Here is a 20,965-nt window from a genome sequence, read left to right on the forward strand (position 1 = left end):
ATGTAAATTAAAAGGTGTTTGAGTCCATCTTAATCTACCGGTTGGACTTCTAAACAATTCTTTGAGAGGTAAACCCTTTCAGTTAGTTGGGTAATGACCCCCAAATCATGTTTGATAGATCCGTTCTAGGGAAGTGTTTCTTTAGTTATTATTTAATGTGTTTAAAATAGATGTTCGTCTCATTTGTTGAGAGTGGTATAAAAGGGGCATCCTAAAGGCACCCATGCGTGCCTGCTTTCCCCTAGGCACCAAGAGAAACGTGTTTTCTGACAAGACATAGCAAAATTGAATGTATTTGTGATGCCAGTTAGTGATGCCCCTTCATGTGTGTTTTCGTCTTTACTCTTCCTGCCTTACCCGCCTCCCATTGCACAGACAAATTTAAACACACTGTACTTCATGTTACTCAGTTCAGGACACCAAAGAAACACTGTTACTTGTCTGGAGCTAAGAAAATACTACGGGCATAATTGCTGTATTTTCTGTGAATCAGTTAATTAGGAATGCCCTCTCCACCCCCAACAGGGTCCATATCTATATAATAACTTTCAAAGTTTTCATGATGGCCTTCTTAATCCTTCACTTTCATGAATGGAATTGTACAAAAGAAGATTAAGGTTTGCTCTATATACTCAAGTCTTAGCCCTGGTAAGACTGATTTGAATGTATCTCTTCAGTTCTTCTGCAGCTTTATATGGTGTCAGCAAACTAACAGAAAGTCGATGGGCCAAATAAGCAGTTTGCTTATATGTATTTTTATTTTTATTTTTAAGCAAAGAGGTTATTTGGCTAAGTGACTTTATGTTGGTTTGCTGAATTTACTAATAATATTAATAAATATACCTGTAGACCTACAAAGAAAAGGCTAAAGACTTAAGAAAAAATAAAGTCAGAAAGCATTTTTACTAAGAACCTATGAATTATAGATATTCTTAGAGAATATAAAGAAATCAAGAGTGATACTTACCATTTGGGGGGGCTCTCATTTGATTTTAAAATTCAATTCCCAAACCAACAAGTGTTGTTATTATTACCATTATCCCCATTTACATGTAAATTTTACAAGAAAATCAAGCACGTGCTTCCAATATACCACACCCAACAAGAGGGAGCCAGAATGCAAAAAAAGGCAAGCTGACTTTAGATTTTCTTAAAATCCTGTATCACACGCCTCAAAAAACTCAACTTTACAGTCTATTTAGGGAGTAAAAACTTGTCCAAAAAGAAAATTATGGTGAAGGATCTAAGGCAATACAGCAAAGCAAAGATAGTCTTTTCAACAAATGGTACCGAAACAATTGAACAGCCACAAGCAAAAAAAAAAAAAAAAAAAAAAAATTAATGAACACAGACCTTACACCCTTCCCCAAAATTAATTCAAAATGTACCATAGACTTAACTGTAGAACAGAGAACTATAAAACTCCCAGAAGATAAGGAAATAGAAAACCTAGGTGACCTTTGGTATGGCCATGACTTTTCTAATAGAGCAAGAGCAGATCCATGGAAGAAACACATAATATGCTGGACTTCTTTAAAATTAAAGAAAAAAAAAACTGCATTGTAAAAGACAATGCCAACAGAATGAGAAGTCAAGCCATAGACTAGGAGAACATATCTTCAAAATATACATCTGATAAAGAACTGTTATCTAAAATACGCAAACAGCGATTAAAACTCACTAGAAGAAAACAACTCCAATAGAAAAATGGGTCAAAGACCTTAAGAGACACATCGCCAAAGATCACAGAAGATACAGAGATGGTGAACATGTATTTGAAGATTTTCCACATCTTATTTCATCAGGAAAATGCAAATTAAAATGAGATGCTGCTACCTGCCTATTAGAATGGCCAAAATCTGGAATACTAACACCAAATGCTGGCTAGGATGTGGAGCAGCAGGAACGCTTCTTCATTGCTAGTGGGAATGCAAAATAGTATAGGCACTTGAGAAAACAGTTGAGAGCTTTCTTAGAGTATTGAACATACTTTTCCCATACAATCCAAATATTACTCTCATTAATATTTTCCCAAGGGACTTGAAACTTATGTCCATACAAAAGTCTGCACACTATAATGTATAGTATCATAATTCATACTTGCAAAAACTTGGAAGCAAATAAGATACTCTTCAGTAAGTACATGAATCAATAAACCGGGGTTCATCTGGACAATGGAATATAATGCAGTGCTAAAAAAAAACGAGCTATCAAGCCATGAAAAGAAAATGGTGGGATTTTAAATGCATACTACTGAGTGAAAGAAGCCTGTTCAAGAGATTACATACCATGTGATTGTATTATATGATATTCTGGAAAAGACAAAACTATGGAAATGGTGAAAAGATCAGTGGTTGCCAGGGGTTCAAGGAGGGAAGAATAAACATGTGGAGCACAGAGGAATGTTAGGTCAGTGAGAATACTTGGTGTGATACTACAATGACAGATACATGTCATTCCATATTTTTCCAAATCCCAAGAATATACAACACCGAAGGTGAGTCTGAAGGTAAACTATGGACTCTGGGTGATTATGATGATTATGATGTGCCAATATGGATTCCTCAGCTGTAAAAAATGTACCACCAGTGGGAATGGCGATAACATGAGAAGCTATGCATGTATGGGGGATATACGGGAAATCTGTACCTTTCTCTTGCTTTTACTGTGAAGCTAAAACTGCTCTAAAAAAAAAAAAACTTAAAAAAAAAGGAAAATTCAAAATACAAGGTAGCATAATGATTTGGATAATGATTCAATAGGAAAAGGGCTGACTCAGGATCAGAAGACCTGCATCCTGGCTGTGGTTAAGTAAAGTATTAAACCTCCTTGTGTATCAGTTTATTGCTATGCAGAAAATTACTCATCTTTAATATGTGGAGAAAGAGGAAGAGAAAGTACTGCAGTTTGTGGTCAAGAAACTGCATATTTTAGCCAGGTTCTCTGGGGAACCGCTAAGAGTGAGTCAGGTACACAGAGGCAACAATGTGGGATCATATTTTATTGCATTGGCTATGGACTCATTTTAAGAACAGACCGCGGGACAAATAATACTTTGTATGCTAATAAAAATAATTTAAAAAAAGGAACAGAAACACACAGCTGGTAGGTTGGCATCAGTCAGCCACACAGACTATCTCTAGACAGAAGCTATATGGGAACAGTCTTTGGAAAGAAAGAAAAAGGGACTGATGTGCTGGCTGCTATTTTATGATGGGGCTGTGTTATCTGGACCTTTGACAGCCAGTGGTACTGAGAGAACCTGAGGGAATGCCTAAGGTGGGCCTTTAACAGTGGGAATCCAGAGTAGGCTTGGGAAGATGGGTGGGATTCAGATAAGCAGATTGGAAGGCAAATCCCCTGCTACTTGGGAAGAGCCTGTGTTTCCTCTCACTTAGAACTGACTGAAGATTGTGTGTTGCGCTTTATTGAGAATGAGCTACATCACTTGGTAGAGAGGCTGGATTTTATTTTCTGTCACCCATGCAGTCATTTCTCAAGACAGGACTTCATTTTTGTTCTATCTTCATCTCTCTCTCTCTTTCTGTGTGTGTGTGTGCGTGTGTGTGTGTGTGCGTGTGTGTGTGTGTGCGCGTGGGATCTCATTCTTGTTTTATTTTTACTGCTCTGGTGTTCTTTTAAAGCATGATAAAATAGGGTTGCATTAATCCATTGATTACATCTTTAAATTTCCCTTGACCAAAGGAGTGAGCTATTTCCTGTGTATAATTACCATTAGAGTCATTTAAAGTTATTGCCTTAAAAAGAGGAGAATGAGAACCTTTACTTTGATTTAAATGAGCTAGCTTTGATATTTACTTGTTTGTAGATCATGTCAGTCATTTTTTGTAACTTGTTAAAATAGGAATTTTTAAGAGGTAGTTTATTAAGTGGCAGTGAAATCGGCATACCTGTCACAACTTAGCTATGATAATCGGGTGCTAAAATTATTAAAACATAATATCAATATTTGATCTAAAATGAATTCCAGTGGGACATTTTACTTAAAACCTAAACTGTGTAGAGTCGGAATTTATACACACTTTTCTACTTCGTATCTAACTCATTTTAATCCAATCTATTTTACATTTTCTAGATATCAGTAAAATTAGACCATCAATTAAAATTTCATGGTCTACAGTATTATCTTTAGACAGAACTGGAAGCAATACTCCAGTTAATAATCTAACTATAAAAATAGCAGTATTGCTCTAGTTTCAGCAATAAGAAATTATAATTGCCCAATGTCCTAATTTCTTATAGTTTAAAAAATTTAGCTATTGCTAATCTTCTGCACCCTCAAACTTGGTGCTGGGTTATGGTTAATATCAAACAAACAAATAAACAAAGAGCCTTCATCATTTTTTATTCATGTGGGATCTACGTATACAGATTTGTTTTCGGTATGTAGGTTAACCAAAGATTGGATATATATTAGATTCACTGCAGTCATAACTAGATGTGAATGATAATCTCTATTATATTTAGGAGGTTTATAATAGCTTATCACATGCAACACAGGAAAAAGCAAGGAAAAACATTCCACATTTGTCTTTCTGTAGTTCCTCAGAGAACTACATGCATTTGAGGTAAAAGAGTCCTACAAGTTCATTTCATTGGTAGTCCGTCTTCCTGGTATTTCATTCACAATAACACATCAAGTAGAAGGTAGAGGGTATGAAACGAGGCAAATGGGTAGACTATTACTTTTGTTTTCTGTTTATGCTCCTAACGTTCCCTGACAGTAGGAAGATGGAAATGTTGGATGTTCAATCACTGCATATAGTGTTCCTTCAACTTATCAGTTAACCTTGAAATGCTTACATGCGTTGGTGGTTCAGTTTTCCACATGTTCTATTTTCTATGCCACCATAAAATCTACCAATGTCACCTGACTGTCAGACACAGCTTGAGCTACTGAGTTTCTACCTTTTTAAAGCCCACAATGCAATTAGAGGAATAGCGTAGTACATTACAAATGTCAACTATTAATTTTTCAAATGTTGAATGGTCATGATACATCTACACATGTAAATGTCTTTAAATTCTAATTTTTACAGAACATTTTAAAAGCAAATGCCTTAATTTGTGATTTAATCATCTAGAGTACTAAGCTTTGGTAATTTGGGGGAAATTTTTCTATTCAATAGTGCAGTTGAAACATACTAATTAAGTGAATATTTGAGAATAGAGACTGGGGAGGAAGGGTGTTTATCACTTAACTGTGAGTTGATTATATTGGAAGTGTTAAGAAGAAATATACAAACCCTGAAAGTTGAGTTTCAGAACCCAGTGACACCAAGCCCAACACAGTCCAGGACTAATAACCATGATAGTTAAAACCTAAAAAGGTTCTGCTGAATCCAATCAGACAAAAGAGTTTTCAGACATCAGGCATGAGTCAGAGCCAAAATGAGAATCAGAAATCCACTCTGAGTCATGGAGGAGAGCAAAAGCCAAAGTCTAGTGCCAATGAAGAGTAAGCATGAGATTAATCACTAACATTTCATTAATTCAATTATCATAGCAACTCTGTATTCCTTCCCAAAATAAAAATGAGAACATTGTCGGTCAGGAAGAGTAACTTGACAGATAACGCAGTTGGGAGGGTGCATGAATTCAGTGAAGGGTCTCGGGCAGTGAAACTTAGTGCTGGGAAGAGCCTCCCTGCATTAGGCCCCTTTCAAAGAGCCTGACGTATACCTTTCAGTTCTCTTTGTTCAAAATGGAATTTGACAAAAAACAATGTTGTCACCGTTCGTGGAGTTACAGAAGTGACTATATTCTTTGGCAGAATGAGAAACTGGTTCATTAAAAACCTACCTCTTGACTGCTAACTAGCAGTCAGGCCTACTGCTAAACTAAGCATTTTAAATAGTTGATGTCGCTCACTCCTCATGACTCTCTGACACAAGCAATATCCCATCCACATGATACAAGTGAGAAACTGAGGACTTGGCATGTTGAGTAACTTGGCCCAGTGGTTACAAATATTAAATATTAGGGCTCAGATTCAGTAACAGGCAAAGCAGTTTGACCTGAAACTCCATGCTTGCTAATAACTCTGCTAATAATACCCTTATTGCATAGGATGGCATGGAAAAGAAGAAAAATAATTCTTAGTATCAGTCTTGCCATCATTACTGCCGCATGTTTAGGGTTAAACTCTCACATAGTAGAGAATATCAAACTTGCCTTTAAGATGTCACAACAGTTTAGAACCCTGAGAAAATGTGCATGTGGACTCCCTGAAGGTAAGAGTCGAGTCTCCAACATTAAAGGTTATTCTGTACAAAGAAATGCATATGTAAGATGAATAAACTGCTCAAGTTTGTGTTCTTAGTCACTATACTGTTGGTAAACTATGCTTTGGAAACTTGAAGTGAAAGAGCACTTGCCCAGATAGTTGCTTCCTGGTCCAAAGAGAAAGACAAGTTGGAATCCGGGCCCTGTCCTACCTAGTGGATAACTTGAGTACATTCCTGCTTCTTCCCTTGTTTCAGTTTCCCCATCAGGAAATTGGGGATGATACCAATAGTGAGCCCAGGGGTTTGACTTAAGGATTCACTGAGTTGACATTTATTATACAATTAGTAGAGGGCCTGTGTAGAGTTGGCCTGTAGTAATAACCTCCTTGGATTTTGACCACTGAGTTTATTCATAGAGAAGTGTGTCCTTGGTAATTGACACCCTGATACTCTTATTTCTATTATAACATCTAACATCCTGCCTGGAACTCAGTAGATACTAGTAAATATTTGCTGAGTAAGTTTAGAAGGAAGAAAGTATTAGCCTTGCTCCATTTCCATTTATATATTTAAATTGCTATTAAATTTTCTTTTCAATTCCCTTTATTTAGTCCCCCACACACACCTGCCTCTCCTCTGGTGACCACTCCTCTGGTGTTCTCTGTATTTAAGACTCTTTTTTTGTTTGTTTGTTTCTTTGTTTTGTTTCTTACATTCCACATATGACTGAACTCAATGATATTTGGCTTCCTCTGAGTAGTTCACTTAGTATTATATTCTGTGGATCCATTCCTACTGTTGCAAATGGCAAGATCTTTTTTCCCCCCAAGTAATATTCCATTACATATATACCACACCTTCTTTATCCATTTTTCCATAGATGGACACTTGGGTTGCTTCTCTGTCTTGGTTGTTGGAAGTAATGCTGCAATAAATATAAGGTTGCATATCTTTTTGCGTTTGTGTGTTTGTTTTCTTTGGTAAATACCTAGTGGTAGAATTACTGGATCATATAATAATTCTATTTTTAATTTTTTGAGGAAACTCCACACTGTTTTCCCCAGTGGCTGTACCAGTTTTCATTGCCAACAATATTGCATGAGGTTTCCTTTTTCTCCACATCCTCACCAACACTCGTCATTTCTTATCTTTTTCATTTTAGCCATTCTGACAGGTGTGAGGTAATATCTCATTGTGGTTTTGATTTGCATTTCCCTGTTAATTAGTGATATTGAGCATCTTCTCATGTTTCTGTTGGCTATTTGTATGTCTTCTTTGGAAAAATGTCTAGTTAGGTCCTTTGTCCACTTTTAAACAGGATTATTTGGGGTTTTTTGGTGTTGTTTGTGTAAGTTCCTTATAAATGTTTGGTATTAACCACTTACTGGATTATATCACTTGCAAATATCTTCTCGCATTCAGTAGGTTGACTTGCCATTTTGTTGATGGTTTCCTTTGCCTTGCAAAAGCTTTTTATTTTGGTATGGTCAAGAGTCTAATTTTACTTTTGTTTCCCTTACCAGGGGACACATAGCAAAAAAACTGTTCCTATGACTAGAGTCCTAGAAATTACTGCATATATTTTCTTCTAGTTTTATAGTTTCAAGTCTCACATTTGGGTTTTTAATCCATTTTGAGTTTTTGTAAGAAAGTAGCCCATTTTCATTCTTTTGCATATAGCTCTCCAGTTTTCCCAATCTTCTTGCCTCCTTTGGCATGGATTAGTTGACCTATAATCACATGTTTATTTCTGGGCTTTCTATTCTGTTTCTAAATTGCTTTTGAATTTTTAGAAGCCATACCACATTAAATGATGCTCACATTTTTTTATTTAGGCTTTTATTGTCTATGAGTAGTACAATCTCTGCATTAGGTTCTAATATACATATAAATATATATTTTATGTATCACTTGATTGCCTTATACTTCTATCTCTATAACTATATTCTCTCTACTAATTATTCACAAAAATCTTTATTTTTATTACCAGAATGTTTTCTCAAAATTTTTGATAGTCAAGCTTATCAGTGCTTGTGGCTGTGTTTTGTTTTAAACACCAAAGAAGCTTACATGAAATCAAGATAGGATATTTTAATATATTTCATTAGTATGTCCTTTCTATCCCTCCAGATACCATTTTAAACTACCTTTTAGAATATTCCAAAAGAAGAATAAAAAATGTTAGTCCTTATATTTCTCTATGAATATTAACAAAACCATGAATTAAAATGTTTCAGCTAATTTTTATAGGTACTTTCTTCCTTACCTGAAGATGTCAACTGTTTAGTACAGTTTGATTTTAGTTGGCTGTTCTTTCTTTCTTTCTTTTATTTTAATCATTTCTTTTTTTAAAATCATTTCTGCTAAGCCATATTTTAATATGTGACAGAACTTGAAATTCTCACTTTTTTAAATGATTTTTTTGTATAATTATTCTGCATAAAATTAAGGCTATGATTATGTGGTTTGATTCCATCTATGTTATCATAGAGTAAGTTTTCTTACTATATTTTACCGTCTCTTACTAATTTAAAAAATTAGATGATAAGTTGAAATATACTATTTATCATGTTATAAAATTTTTAGTTATAGTTAAATCTCTGGTTTTCTATACCCTAGGTTGCTGTGGAGAATTATTTTTTTTAATAATGTTTTTAATAAGTGATAAATCAATTTGATTACTATTTCGGTTATTTTCATAAAATATTTGAATCTAACCTTTTTTATCTTTTATCCATTTTTGTGTATTTATCTTATGAAAACAGTATAGATTCTTTCTTAGGAATAAAAATAATCTTTAAAGACCAAAGTTGAACTTATAATTAATTGATCAGTGCTTCTCAAATCTTATTGTTCATCCTGATCACTGGATATCTTGTTAAAATGCAAAGTTTGATTCAGTAGGTCTGGGATGAAACCACATTTTGAGAAGCAAACACAGATGACTCTTCTAAGGGCATCTAATGAGACTCAACAGGAACTTCTTTTTTTTTTTTTTTTAAGATTTTATTTATTTGACAGAGAGAAATCACAACTAGGCAGAGAGGCAGGCAGAGAGAGAGGAGGAAGCAGGCTCCCTGCGGAGCAGAGAGCCCGATGCGGGGCTCGATCCTAGGACCCTGAGATCATGACCTGAGCCGAAGGCAGCGGCTTAATCCACTGAGCCACCCAGGCGCCCCTCAACAGGAACTTCTTGAACATCAAAATTAACGTGGAGAATTAGTCTACAGCAAGTAACTATAGATGGTTCTGGAAAGAGGATGAGTGCTAGAGATAATATAGAGATATATAACTTTCAATTCATTCTCTAATACTTATTAGCTATTTACTCTTGGACAGATTGTAATTTTTATTGATCTGCATTCTCAGTATTTTAAACAGTGCCAGGCACAGGAGAAATACCGGTTGGCTGATGAAGATTTCAACAGAAATAATCAATTTCAATGATGACAATTTAACAAACATTGTCGAACATATACTATGATCCTGAAAAGGGTAGCAATATTAAACCACTTTTTATATGAATTGTTCTTTTCTGAAAGCTAAGTGAAAAATTATATAACATATAAACGCTGTCATTATTAGCTGGGATGTTTGTCTGATGGCCTTTAGATGTCAGCAGATATATAATTTATATCACTTAAATTGTCTTACTGGCCAAAATTTAACATTTCCATGTTCCTGAAAATTCCTGATTTTTCCTAAATTCTAGAGATAGGGGATACACTGAGATGCTTCTCACATTGATCTCTTCTAATTAAATCAGATACAGAATTATATTTGGCCAGCAGTTTGCTGCATATTGGAATAGCTTTACTACTACTGTGTCATTAACAGTATGATTCAACTGTTCATGTAAATTGCAACCAAGAAAGCTAGACATTTCAGAAAATAAATGAGATATCAAATGTCTGTTTTGGGGGAATACTCCAAGATAATGGCTTAAACAAAAATCTGATTATAAGTCATGGAACATTCTAAACTCAGATGTGTCCCCAGCTTCTCAGTTGACAGAATGTGGAACACATCACTAATAGTAAACTCAATATCAGAAGCTAGCTTGATACAAATTGTAGTTGGCTGATATTCTCTTGGTTTCAAATTGGGTAATTAATTATATTAGCTACATTTTGTGTGATACACATATTAGGCACAATGATATTATTTGCAATGAAACAAATACTGTTTAGTATTGTTAATGGATATGACATGCATGGCAGTTGTTGTATCTTTCTTTCCTTTAAAATTACTGTTGTGACGAATTAGTTTTCATCCCTTATTTTTGTACAGTCCTAACTACCTATTAGTGTTTTAAGAGTCATGTTTTTAGAAAGTTGCTAATTATATTTATAAGACATAAAATTGGACACATGCTTTAATTTTTCCTTTTTTTTAAATTTGTCTCCTTATATTAAAACACTGAATGGTGATTTTGTCAAGAAACCAATCTTGGGCTTTCCCTGATTATAGTAGTGGTCTGATATTTGCTTTTGATTACTTCTGAGTTCTGAGAAAACTTAAGAATCATTTTACAAAAGATTAGAATTTCTTAAACACCTACCCTTTCATTATGTGCTATATGATTGCATGTATTTTAGGACAATTTAATTCAGTCTGATTAATGAAGGCTTCATTCTTTTTATGCGTTTACCCTTTTTAATGGTATAGGCCATGTAAAAGGATAAGCCTGGGCCCTTTGGCTATGAAACCATATAGATGGTTCCTTTAATTCACTAGCTCTGGCAAATACTGTCATTGAGAACCCTGTTGTTTGATGGCTGGAAGTGCTAAATAAGAGCAGATATCTAAAGCTACGGCTAAACAACATGAAAATTAGCTTGCATTTCTCTAATGCCAAGTTCAATTTTCACCAGAGAGTTGACTTTGCAAAACGCATAGTGAATAGTTACATTTGTTATTAATCAAGCAAATGGGCATTGTAGCATCAAGCATCCATTTTATTTTTAATGGGCTTCAAAATCAACAATGATAATTCAAGTGGTAGTATGATAATTATCAATACTGTGTCAGAATAAGAGCAAATATAATTTATTCTACTATGGGGATTCAGAGATAGCTCACAGTCAAGGATAGGATAAAAGGAAAGGAGTATGGTTATGGTTTTAGTAATGTTTTAAAATGAAAATAAATGGTTAAGGCTTATTTTAAGAGCCTTACTTCTGTTAATTATGTATTTTCTTTTTAGAGTGTTTCTCTCAGAGGATGGCAGCCTCAAGATATATAACGTTACTAGGTCAGATGCCGGATCATATACTTGCGTAGCTACAAATCAGTTTGGCGTTGCAAAGAACACTGGCAGCCTAGTCGTAAAAGGTATTTTATTATCTTCATTTGTGCTTGATGAACATTGGAGATATGTGTACCTATGTGAAACTTATATCATGTTATATATATGAAATACTTGATTTCACAGTTTATTTAAGAGTTGTGCTCCCATATTCATTAATAGTATGTTTGCTCTGCCAGTGGGATACCACAGCAGATGTGAACACTTCGGCAGTTGAAATGCTGTCAGTGGGTAATTAAACAGAATTAAAACCGGCACCTAAAACATTTGAATTGTCGGGGCGCCTGGGTGGCTCAGCGGGTTAAAGCCTCTGCCTTCAGCTCAAGTCATGATCCCAGAGTCCTGGGATCGAGCCCCACATCAGGCTCTCTGCTCCGCAGGGAGCCTGCTTCCTCCTCTCTCTCTCTGCCTGCCTCTCTGCCTACTTGTGATCTCTGTCTGTCAAATAAATAAATAAAATCTTTTTAAAAAAAAAAAAAAACATTTGAATTGTCACAAATGCCTTAGTGTAGGAAGCTATGGACATTTTGATAAAATTGGATGATTATATTTTTCTTGGTTTAGTTTCCTTCAGAAACTCTCATTTTGTATGAAATTTTTACCATGGATATAAGGTTGCCAAATACATAACCAGTTCATTTATTTATATAACTCTAGGTGCATAGCTAGTGAGATGCAGACCCTCTTGCATCACTTCAATGAGTAGTTTGTTTCAAAGAGAAAAAAAATTAAAATATCTGTGTCTGCGTTAAGTCATTATTATAGCCATCACGGTAAACCTGTAAGTTCACATAATTTATGAAGATAAAACTGCATACTCTATTATTCAGACTTTTTAGCTACTATCAATACAAATGTACCTCAATCTACCACCAAGGGACATAATTAGTATTCAAGTATCTATTCCCCATCTTTGCTACTTTACTTTGTTGAATCTCAGCTCATAAAACTAGTATGTTTACTGGAAGACATGTCACTTTTATCATTTCATTGCCTCCTGGATGATTAAAATGACTGTCTTGATAAAGTAGTTTGAACAGCTAATTAAGCCCAAATAATTAAATTCAGCAATCAGTGCTTTATCATCATTTCTATTAAAAATAAATATATTAAATAAAAAGTAGTTAGCTACTACACTTCAACTACTCTTTAAAATATCTCAAGGAAAAAAAAAAACCTACCTTTATCCCTGGAAGATATTTTTGCCAACATTGTCTTAAACATACTACGTTATGCCTGCTGACAATTGTCTGAAACACTCAGGGGAAATGTGATTGATGTAACTTGTGTCAAAATCTTATCAGTGTGACACATTTGGAAAAACTTTACTTCCTTAAGATTGTTTTGTCATCAGATTTTTAAGACAGAGATGGACTTAACATTTCAAGGAATGTGCTGTAGCTGTATCGAATGATAGGATATCTCTCCAGCAAATGTTTGGTACTACCCATATACGGAAAAACAGCATTAAGGGGAAAAAAAAAGATTTATTCCCTCATTTCAAATTAAGAAGGTGCAGGTGGTGGCCATTCATTTTAAAATACGAAGAAGGTTAAAATATGGTTGAGGACAGCATCACAGTTAATTTTTCCAAGCATGGAGAAATCCAGAGGGAATTAAAACAAATATAAAGGATCGAAGGTACTGATGCTGGAAATGTAGTTTCTCGATGAAAGTTTCTCCAGAATACTGGTGATCCATTCAGTGGACCATTGGTTTTACTGCTAAAATACAGTGATGGGCATCCTTTCATCACCTACATTCCGGCGATAAAAGTTATTGTATATATTGGACTGCAATGACTACTTTCTCTTCCTCAAATGTTTCGAACATTTGGCATCATGATGATGTCCTTCAGCAAAAAAATGGGTGAAAAGGAAAAGGAGGACTCACATAAATATGTAACTGGAGAAGCTGGACTGTGCTTATTTCTCAAGGTGGCGGTTGGATGTTTCAGCTTGTAACACAGCCATGTTTTTTCTAGATAGGTTCCCAGTTCTTTGAATAGAAATAAGTTCATCTGTAATTTGGGATCGTCCATAAAACACATGATCAACTCTCTGTACAAGGGAGAAAATAAATAAGATTGCTTGGTTTAAAACAAAATGAAACAAAGCAAAACACAGAAACTCCATACAGTTTTGTTTATTTCTAGTGTTCTTTGCTGGGGCTGTTGGAACAAAATTATTCCAATCTGTATTCCTGGTCGCCTTAATCTTTACCACTCTTCCTTCCTTGGTAGGATTTTTCATTTTCTTACATACTATATACTTCACTTATTTGTCATGTCTATGGTTTTTTTTCTCCTTCTTTCCCTTCTTCTGGAAAGAAGCATAAAGAAGGCAGAAACGTCACAAATCCTAGAATAGTCCTGCGAACTGTATGTGTTCAATAAATAATTATTGATTGAGTGAGATGATTTTATCCTACACTCTTTAGTTCTTAGATAATCTCTGTTCTGACTTCCTTGCTCTAAAATATGAAGGTTTTCTATTTCTCAGCGGTCAAGTTTAGGATACTTTGCAATAAAGAGCATCAAAGGAAAATAATGAACTTCTAAAATATTTTCATTTTCCGTATTTTAGGGTTTGTAGTTATGTATTTCTAATACATAGAGAACTCCTTACTCTGCAAGGGGGAACAAATGTGAAGTACATGAAAATCCTACAGATTTCATGAAGAGAACTCACTGTTCCAATATTTTCAGCACAAAGAAGAGAGTCATTTACATATGCAAACAGGGCATATATCAGTATGCATGAATATCAAGTAATTTTCACTCATTTATATCTAATAATGAGAAGGAAATTGTGTTTGTTATTTTTGATCTTCATGAAATACCCACGTTCCGTTTTAAGGGGATCTCTTTGCTTCTTTTGCCATTGACAAGAACCACGTTAAAAAGAAATACATACATACAGAGTAACATAAAAACATACATTTAAAAATAACTACATAAAAACAAAATGTGCACATTACAAATAAAAGCATCTTTAGAATTTTTTATTTTTTATTGATCTGTATTCCATGATTTTTTATTGAACTGTGGGATTGCTGTGTAAATACAGGTCTAAGATAAGCCTGTCATTTGCATATCCTGGACTCCTATCGCTAATTCTCTTTCAAGTAAGAATGTTTAAACTATTCCTGATGAAGAATTATTATTTTACAACCTACGAATTTGAAGCTTTAATCTGAGAAAGAATTATAATAATATGCATTGATTCAACCATTTTCCTGACGATTAAGAGTATAATCATCTGGTTGTTTAAGATGATTTAATATTTGTCTCTGTGTGTGTGTGTGTGTGTGTGTGTGTGTGTTCGTATTTTCTAGTCTATGGTGTTCATCTGATTGTCATTACAGAGCCAAATATAATTTTGTTTCTCACACCAAAATCAGCATATAGTGACCTTATAGTAATAAGGTGGTAAAGAGCAAATGAGAAATTTCAGTAAAGCTGATGAAACAATCATCTCTCTTTGAATTGACTTATCAGCCTCAGTCATGCAAGAAATGTTGTTGTTAGATAACATGTAAAAAGATAATAGTTACAAGAGTAAGATATTTTCCAGATTAGTTTTTAGCTGATATGGCTTATCTGTGTTAAGAGGATTCTGAAGTTATCTGCACTGTATGTTAGAGATTTTTGTTTCACTCATGCAGTAGGATAAAGCCATTTTCCATTCAAACAGGGAGTTTGGGAGTGCAATTAGCACCAGCCTTGCAGGAGCCTCGGAAGATGCCCAGTGTAATCCGAGGACATGTTCCATAGGCACAAGCAGAGAATCGAAAAGAGAGTTTAGGTGTTTTCATTTTGGAGGACTTGCATAAAATTACAGTGTGTACATACACTTAAGAGGTACATGAAAATCACGCAAAAGGGGAAATGATTTGATCTGGCATTTGAAAAATTATTAAAAAGCAGAGTAACAGCAGGCTATAAAAATGATCTTGTTTGCAGGCAACATTTGTTTTTGTTTCCCCACTGGAGAAGTTTTGGATGTTCAATTATAGGCCTCATTGCTTCAGCATTATTTTCAACTGAAATGTCGGAACTTGGAAAAGCATATCTAATGTGCAAATTAAGTTTATTGCCGCTCATTTAGTTGTTTATTCTTTGTGATAGAAGTCTTTATTATACCAGCATGGAGAGTGGCCTATCCGTTTTCTCCAACAGAGTGATGGTGTGCACCATTATGGTTCTCTATTTACTAAGAGAAATACCAAGATTGGTAGATAATTGGAGGCTTTGTGGCTTCAAAAGGCAGTTTAAAGGATTTGAGGTGTTGAGCCCAGCTTTATTGAGAAGCTCAGCTTTATTGAGTAAACCAAAAGTACAATTTCACAGAAATGACAAGGCACGTTGGAAGACATCAGTCATATTTTAGTGGCTGAAAACACCACTGCAGAGAAGTCTCCAAGTACTGATAATATTTTCCTCTGAATGCTTAATCATGCACCCCAGTTTTCTACAAAGAATGGTTTAAAGCATTTTTATAGAAAGGAAGTTTTGATTTAAAAATTATTAGTGGAAGTGTTTTTCTGGTGAAAAAATACATAGTGAAATTGTATACTGGCCAGGAGTTTTCTTTCCCCCACTGATATTGAAAATAATGCTGAGTGAACACTTGACACTTGAATTCCAGAGTCCCTTCAAGTAAAAATGGAAGGAAGGAGAAGGAGAAAGAGAAAGAGAGAGAGAGAGAGAGGGAGACAGAAAGAAAGGGAGGAGGGAAGGAGGGAGGAAGGGAGGAAGGAAAGAAGATAAACAACAACAAAGAAAACCGCCAAAACATTTATTTAAGGAAATACAATATCGGTGTTATTTCGGTCTTTGTAACAATTTAGTCCACAGTCTTTTAAAAAATGTAGCACACACCACTCACATAAAATTTCCAGGCATATTAAACAGTTGTTTTTTCTGAATATGCATTTTATAATATATAGTGTAAAGGACAGATATTAACGAATTTTAGGTTTTCACCTTTTGTTTTTTATTGTTCCAGACATTTTTCATTGAACAATTAAACATAAACTGATCAAAGTTTTGTTTATTTTTGGTTATTCTTAATAAAAATAGGGAATGTATAGCTAGTCTTTCAAGCTAAGTGGAGGAAGCCAGACAGATGAGTACACACCACTCCTCAAAGTCATGAAGAGCACAGACTTTGGAATTAAATTAACTAGCTCTATTACTGAGTAGCCTAAGACCTTGAAGAGGTTTTTGTTTGTTTGTTTGTTTTTTGTTTTTGTTTTTACTATTACTGGTGTTGTATTCTTTATTACTATTATTATTAACCACCATTAATCAAATATTTACTGTGTTCCAGCCACTGTGATAGGTGCTTTATGTCCATCATCTCAGTGATCCTTCACAACACTGTAAAGCAAATAATCATTATCTCTTTTACACAAAGGAAAACTGAGGCATAGATTGCTAAAACGACTTGACCATGGCTCTTGTATTAGTAAGTGACAGAACTTTTTTCCTTCCTTTTTTTTTTTAATCTTCCAGTTGAACTTATGTAATAATAACTGCCTGAGACACTTTCAGTTTCACATGACATTATTTCAAGTCCAGTGGAAATAAAAACAGAGTATCTTACAAAAATTAGTACATTTCCTAAATAGTTCAGCTTTTCATTTATTAGAATTCAATATCTGTTTATACTCTTTTCCATTTGAGGTGAACTTTACAGGTATGAAATACACAAATCTTAAGAGTACATTTGCTGAATTTTGGCAAGTGCATATACCTGTTATCCTAAATTCTACCAAATGTAGAACATTAACATCACCCTGTAGAACTTTCCCTTGTGGCCCTTTGTCATCCCTCAATTCCTGCTCCCACCTGATTTATAGAAGCAACCACTATTAGGATTCTTTTATGTTACTGTTACTGTTTCTGTTAACTGTTACTGTTTACTGTCTGATACTATTCTGTTTCTGTTACTGATTTCATACAAAAGCCACCATACAGTATATATGTTTTGGTATCTGGCTTCTTTCACTTGACTTACACCACTAGTATCTACTTTCTCTTTTCATTAAAAATTAACGAAACAAAACTTTGACCAACAGCAGGTTTAGTCCGTGCAGTAAAAAAATATCTTGAACTGTCAGTGTTTTTGTCTTCAGTTTCCTTCCCCAGCCTGCATGTGTGCCCTGAGTATTTGGTTAGGAATCGGAAGTTTAGTAATACGTCCTTGATTCCATTTTAACACTAAAAGAAACTGTTAGACTCCTCTGTTGCTTGAACCTTCTATTTCTATAGTGGCACAGAGGTCACTTATATTCTAGTGCCATTTTTTCTCCTTTAATTTTTTTTTTATTTATTTCAGCATAACAGTATTCATTGTTTTTGCACCACACCCAGTGCTCCATGCAATACATGCCCTCCCTACTACCCACCACCCGGTTACTCAACCTCCCACCCTCCACCCCTTCAAAATCCTCAGGTGGTTTTTCAGAGTCCATAGTCTCTCATGGTTCACCTCCCCTTCCAATTTACCTCAACTGCCTTCTCCTCTCCATCTCCCCATGTCCTCCATGTTATTTTTTTATGCTCCACAAATAAGTGAAATCATATGATACTTGACTCTCTCTGCTTGACTTATTTCACTCAGCATAATCTCTTCCGGTCCCATCCATGTTGCTACAAAAGTTGGGTATTCATCTTTTCTGATGGAGGCATAATACTCCATAGTGTATATGGACCACATCTTCCTTATCCATCTGTCCGTTGAAGGGCATCTTGGTTCTTTCCACAGTTTGGCAACCGTGGCCATCGCTGCTATAAAATTGGGGTACAGATGGCCCTTCTTTTCACTATATCTGTATCTTTGGGGTAAATACCCAGTAGTGCAATTGCAGGGTCATAGGGAAGCTCTATTGTTAATTTCTTGAGGAATCTCCACACTGTTTTCCAGAGTGGCTGCACCAACTTGCATTCCCACCAACAGTGTAAAAGGGTTCCCCTTTCTCCACATCCTCTCCAACACATGTTGTTTCTGTCTAGTGCCATTTTTTAGGGATGATGTGTATCATTAGCATGTACAACACCCTCGGGAGCAAGTTCTGTTTTCAGTTTGTGGATCTTCAATACTCAAGGAAGCAGCTAGCAAATTCTTTCAAGCCCAAGTGAGGGATGGGCGAGGAGGAGGGTGGTACAGAAACAGAGTAGAGAAATCAGACAAATACAATTCACCCTGCTTCTCATCTTCTTGCCTTTTTTTTTCATTTTGTCTTCCCTCACATCCAACATAAATGTTCAGAAGAAAACATCCTCTTTCTGCTAGATCCTGTACCCAGGCAAAATAAAATTTCCTCATTCCATTTCCTATAAAATACAGAATTCTTCAGCCTGATGTTTTACTAGGGCCCAGCACAGAGTTATAGTTAGAGGACAGAGTGAACATTATCTGTTTATAAGAGATATAAATATGATGCCATAAATAGTCACTGCCTATTATGTATTAACAGCTTTGAAACTGAGTAGTTGGCATATCTAATTCATTAAGCAGATTCTATGGTGCATGCTCTTTCTAAATAGATGTCAGACCCTGTTTTGATTACTTGTTAATATAGAAGATCTGTGTTTACATTTTACATTATTACTTGCTAGGGAATTTCTCAGTGTTACCTTGCATGATACTTAGACATATTTTCTCATTTAGACAACTCCAGTTTAGACAATTACTTTCTCTAGACTGTTCTTTGTTTATTTCTTTTACTCTGGGGTTTTGGTAGTCTTTTCATATTTGTTCCACATCATTTCAATATTGAGGTGAAAGATAAATGGGTAATGGTACCTGAAGGTAAACCAGAGTATATTGGCCATGGTTACTTTATGCATAATTGAAATTATGAAAAACTATACTCTGCCTGTATTGGAATATACCAAGTGCTGCAGATTTTAATCTGTAAAACACATGTCTGAGCAGATAAGATTACACTTGACTAAGAGGATAGAAAACATCCTAGCCTTATGCAAGTATATGTATGAAGAGAAAAAATGTGTTATAAAGATTAAAAACCCCACCATTTCTGGCTTTCTAGAGGAGGAAATTAAAGACTCCATCACACTGATTTCCTTGGGTTTTTTTTTTGTTTGTTTTGGTGTTTTGTTTTGCTATCTCTGTAAAGAATTTGTTTCAGAGATTAGCTTTGATTTTCCTCTATTAGCTTTCCCTAGAGTTAGCAATTTTCTTGTTTTGTTTGCTTAATTTTCTGTGGACTTGACAATAATTGATTCCTCAATTTTGTCTCTGTTGTCTCCCTTCACTATCAACCTGTCCTTGTGTATGGGATCCCAGCTGCCTAAACATCATGCCTTTCTTGAAAAGGTAGAATTCATCTTCCAATAGATTTTTGAGAAAGAATTCAAGAGGAATGCAATGTTTTGGAGATCTTTCATGTTTGAAAATGTATTTATTCTATGCTTACATTTGATTGATGGCTTAGTTGGAAACAGAATTCTAGATTAGAAATCATTATTCTTAGCAATATGGAGATGTTACTGTGCTCTGAAAGCTGAAACCATCTTGATTTCTGATCTATTGTTTATGACATCATTTCTGTCTGTCTGCTTGTCTCTCTTAGTTGTTTTTTCCCAGCGTTCCATAATTGCCTGATGATGTGCTGTGGTGTAAATCTATTTTCAGCCTTTATACAGGGCAATTGCGTTACTTTGTCATCCTGAAAACTCATACTTTACCTTGGAATGTCTTCCTGGATAATTTAATAATTTATTCCATTGCTTTCTCTATAATCCCTATTACTAAAAACATTGTATTTCCTAAACTGTTGAAAAAAACTAGATTTCCTGGGGTGCCTGGGTGACTCAGTGGGTTAAAGCCTCTGCCTTCGGCTTGGGTCATGATCCCAGGGTCCTGGGATCGAGCCCCACATTGGGCTTTCTGCTCAGCAGGCAGCCTGCTTCCCCCTCTCTCTCTCTGCCTGCCTCTCTGCCTATGTGTGATCGCTGCCTGTCAAATAAATAAATAAAATATTTTAAAAAACAAAGAGACTAGATTTTCTAAACTTTAGTTTGTGTGTATGTGTATGTATATATGTATGTATTTATCTATGTGTATAGTTTAATATATTTTATATATTTCTTTTTTTTTTTTAAGATTTTATTTATTTATTTGACTGAGAGAGAGATCACAAGTAGGCAGAGAGGCAGGCAGAGAGAGAGGGGGAAGCAGGCTCCTTGCTGAGCAGAGAGCCCGATGCGGGGCTCGATCCCAGGGCCCTGAGACCATGACCCGAGCCGAAGGCAGAGGCTCAACCCCACTGAGCCACCCAGGCGCCCCATATTTTATATATTTCTATATTTAGGTAGTAGATACAGTTTTTATACATGTGTATATAAACTATATATTTTTGTTTCTGTCTCCTAGAA

General features: G+C 35.2%; 1 protein-coding gene across 1 annotated transcript in view; it reads left to right on the plus strand.

The window, feature by feature from the left end:
- CNTN6 (contactin 6) overlaps positions 1 to 20,965 on the plus strand; it is a 287,198-nt gene that overhangs the window by 215,116 nt on the left and 51,117 nt on the right. The window contains 1 exon segment of the mRNA XM_045991202.1: positions 11,455 to 11,582. Within this exon segment, the coding sequence (XP_045847158.1) occupies positions 11,455 to 11,582 (128 nt within the window).

The sequence above is a fragment of the Meles meles genome, chromosome 20 (genome assembly GCF_922984935.1).
Source record: "Meles meles chromosome 20, mMelMel3.1 paternal haplotype, whole genome shotgun sequence".
Lineage (NCBI taxonomy): Eukaryota > Metazoa > Chordata > Mammalia > Carnivora > Mustelidae > Meles > Meles meles.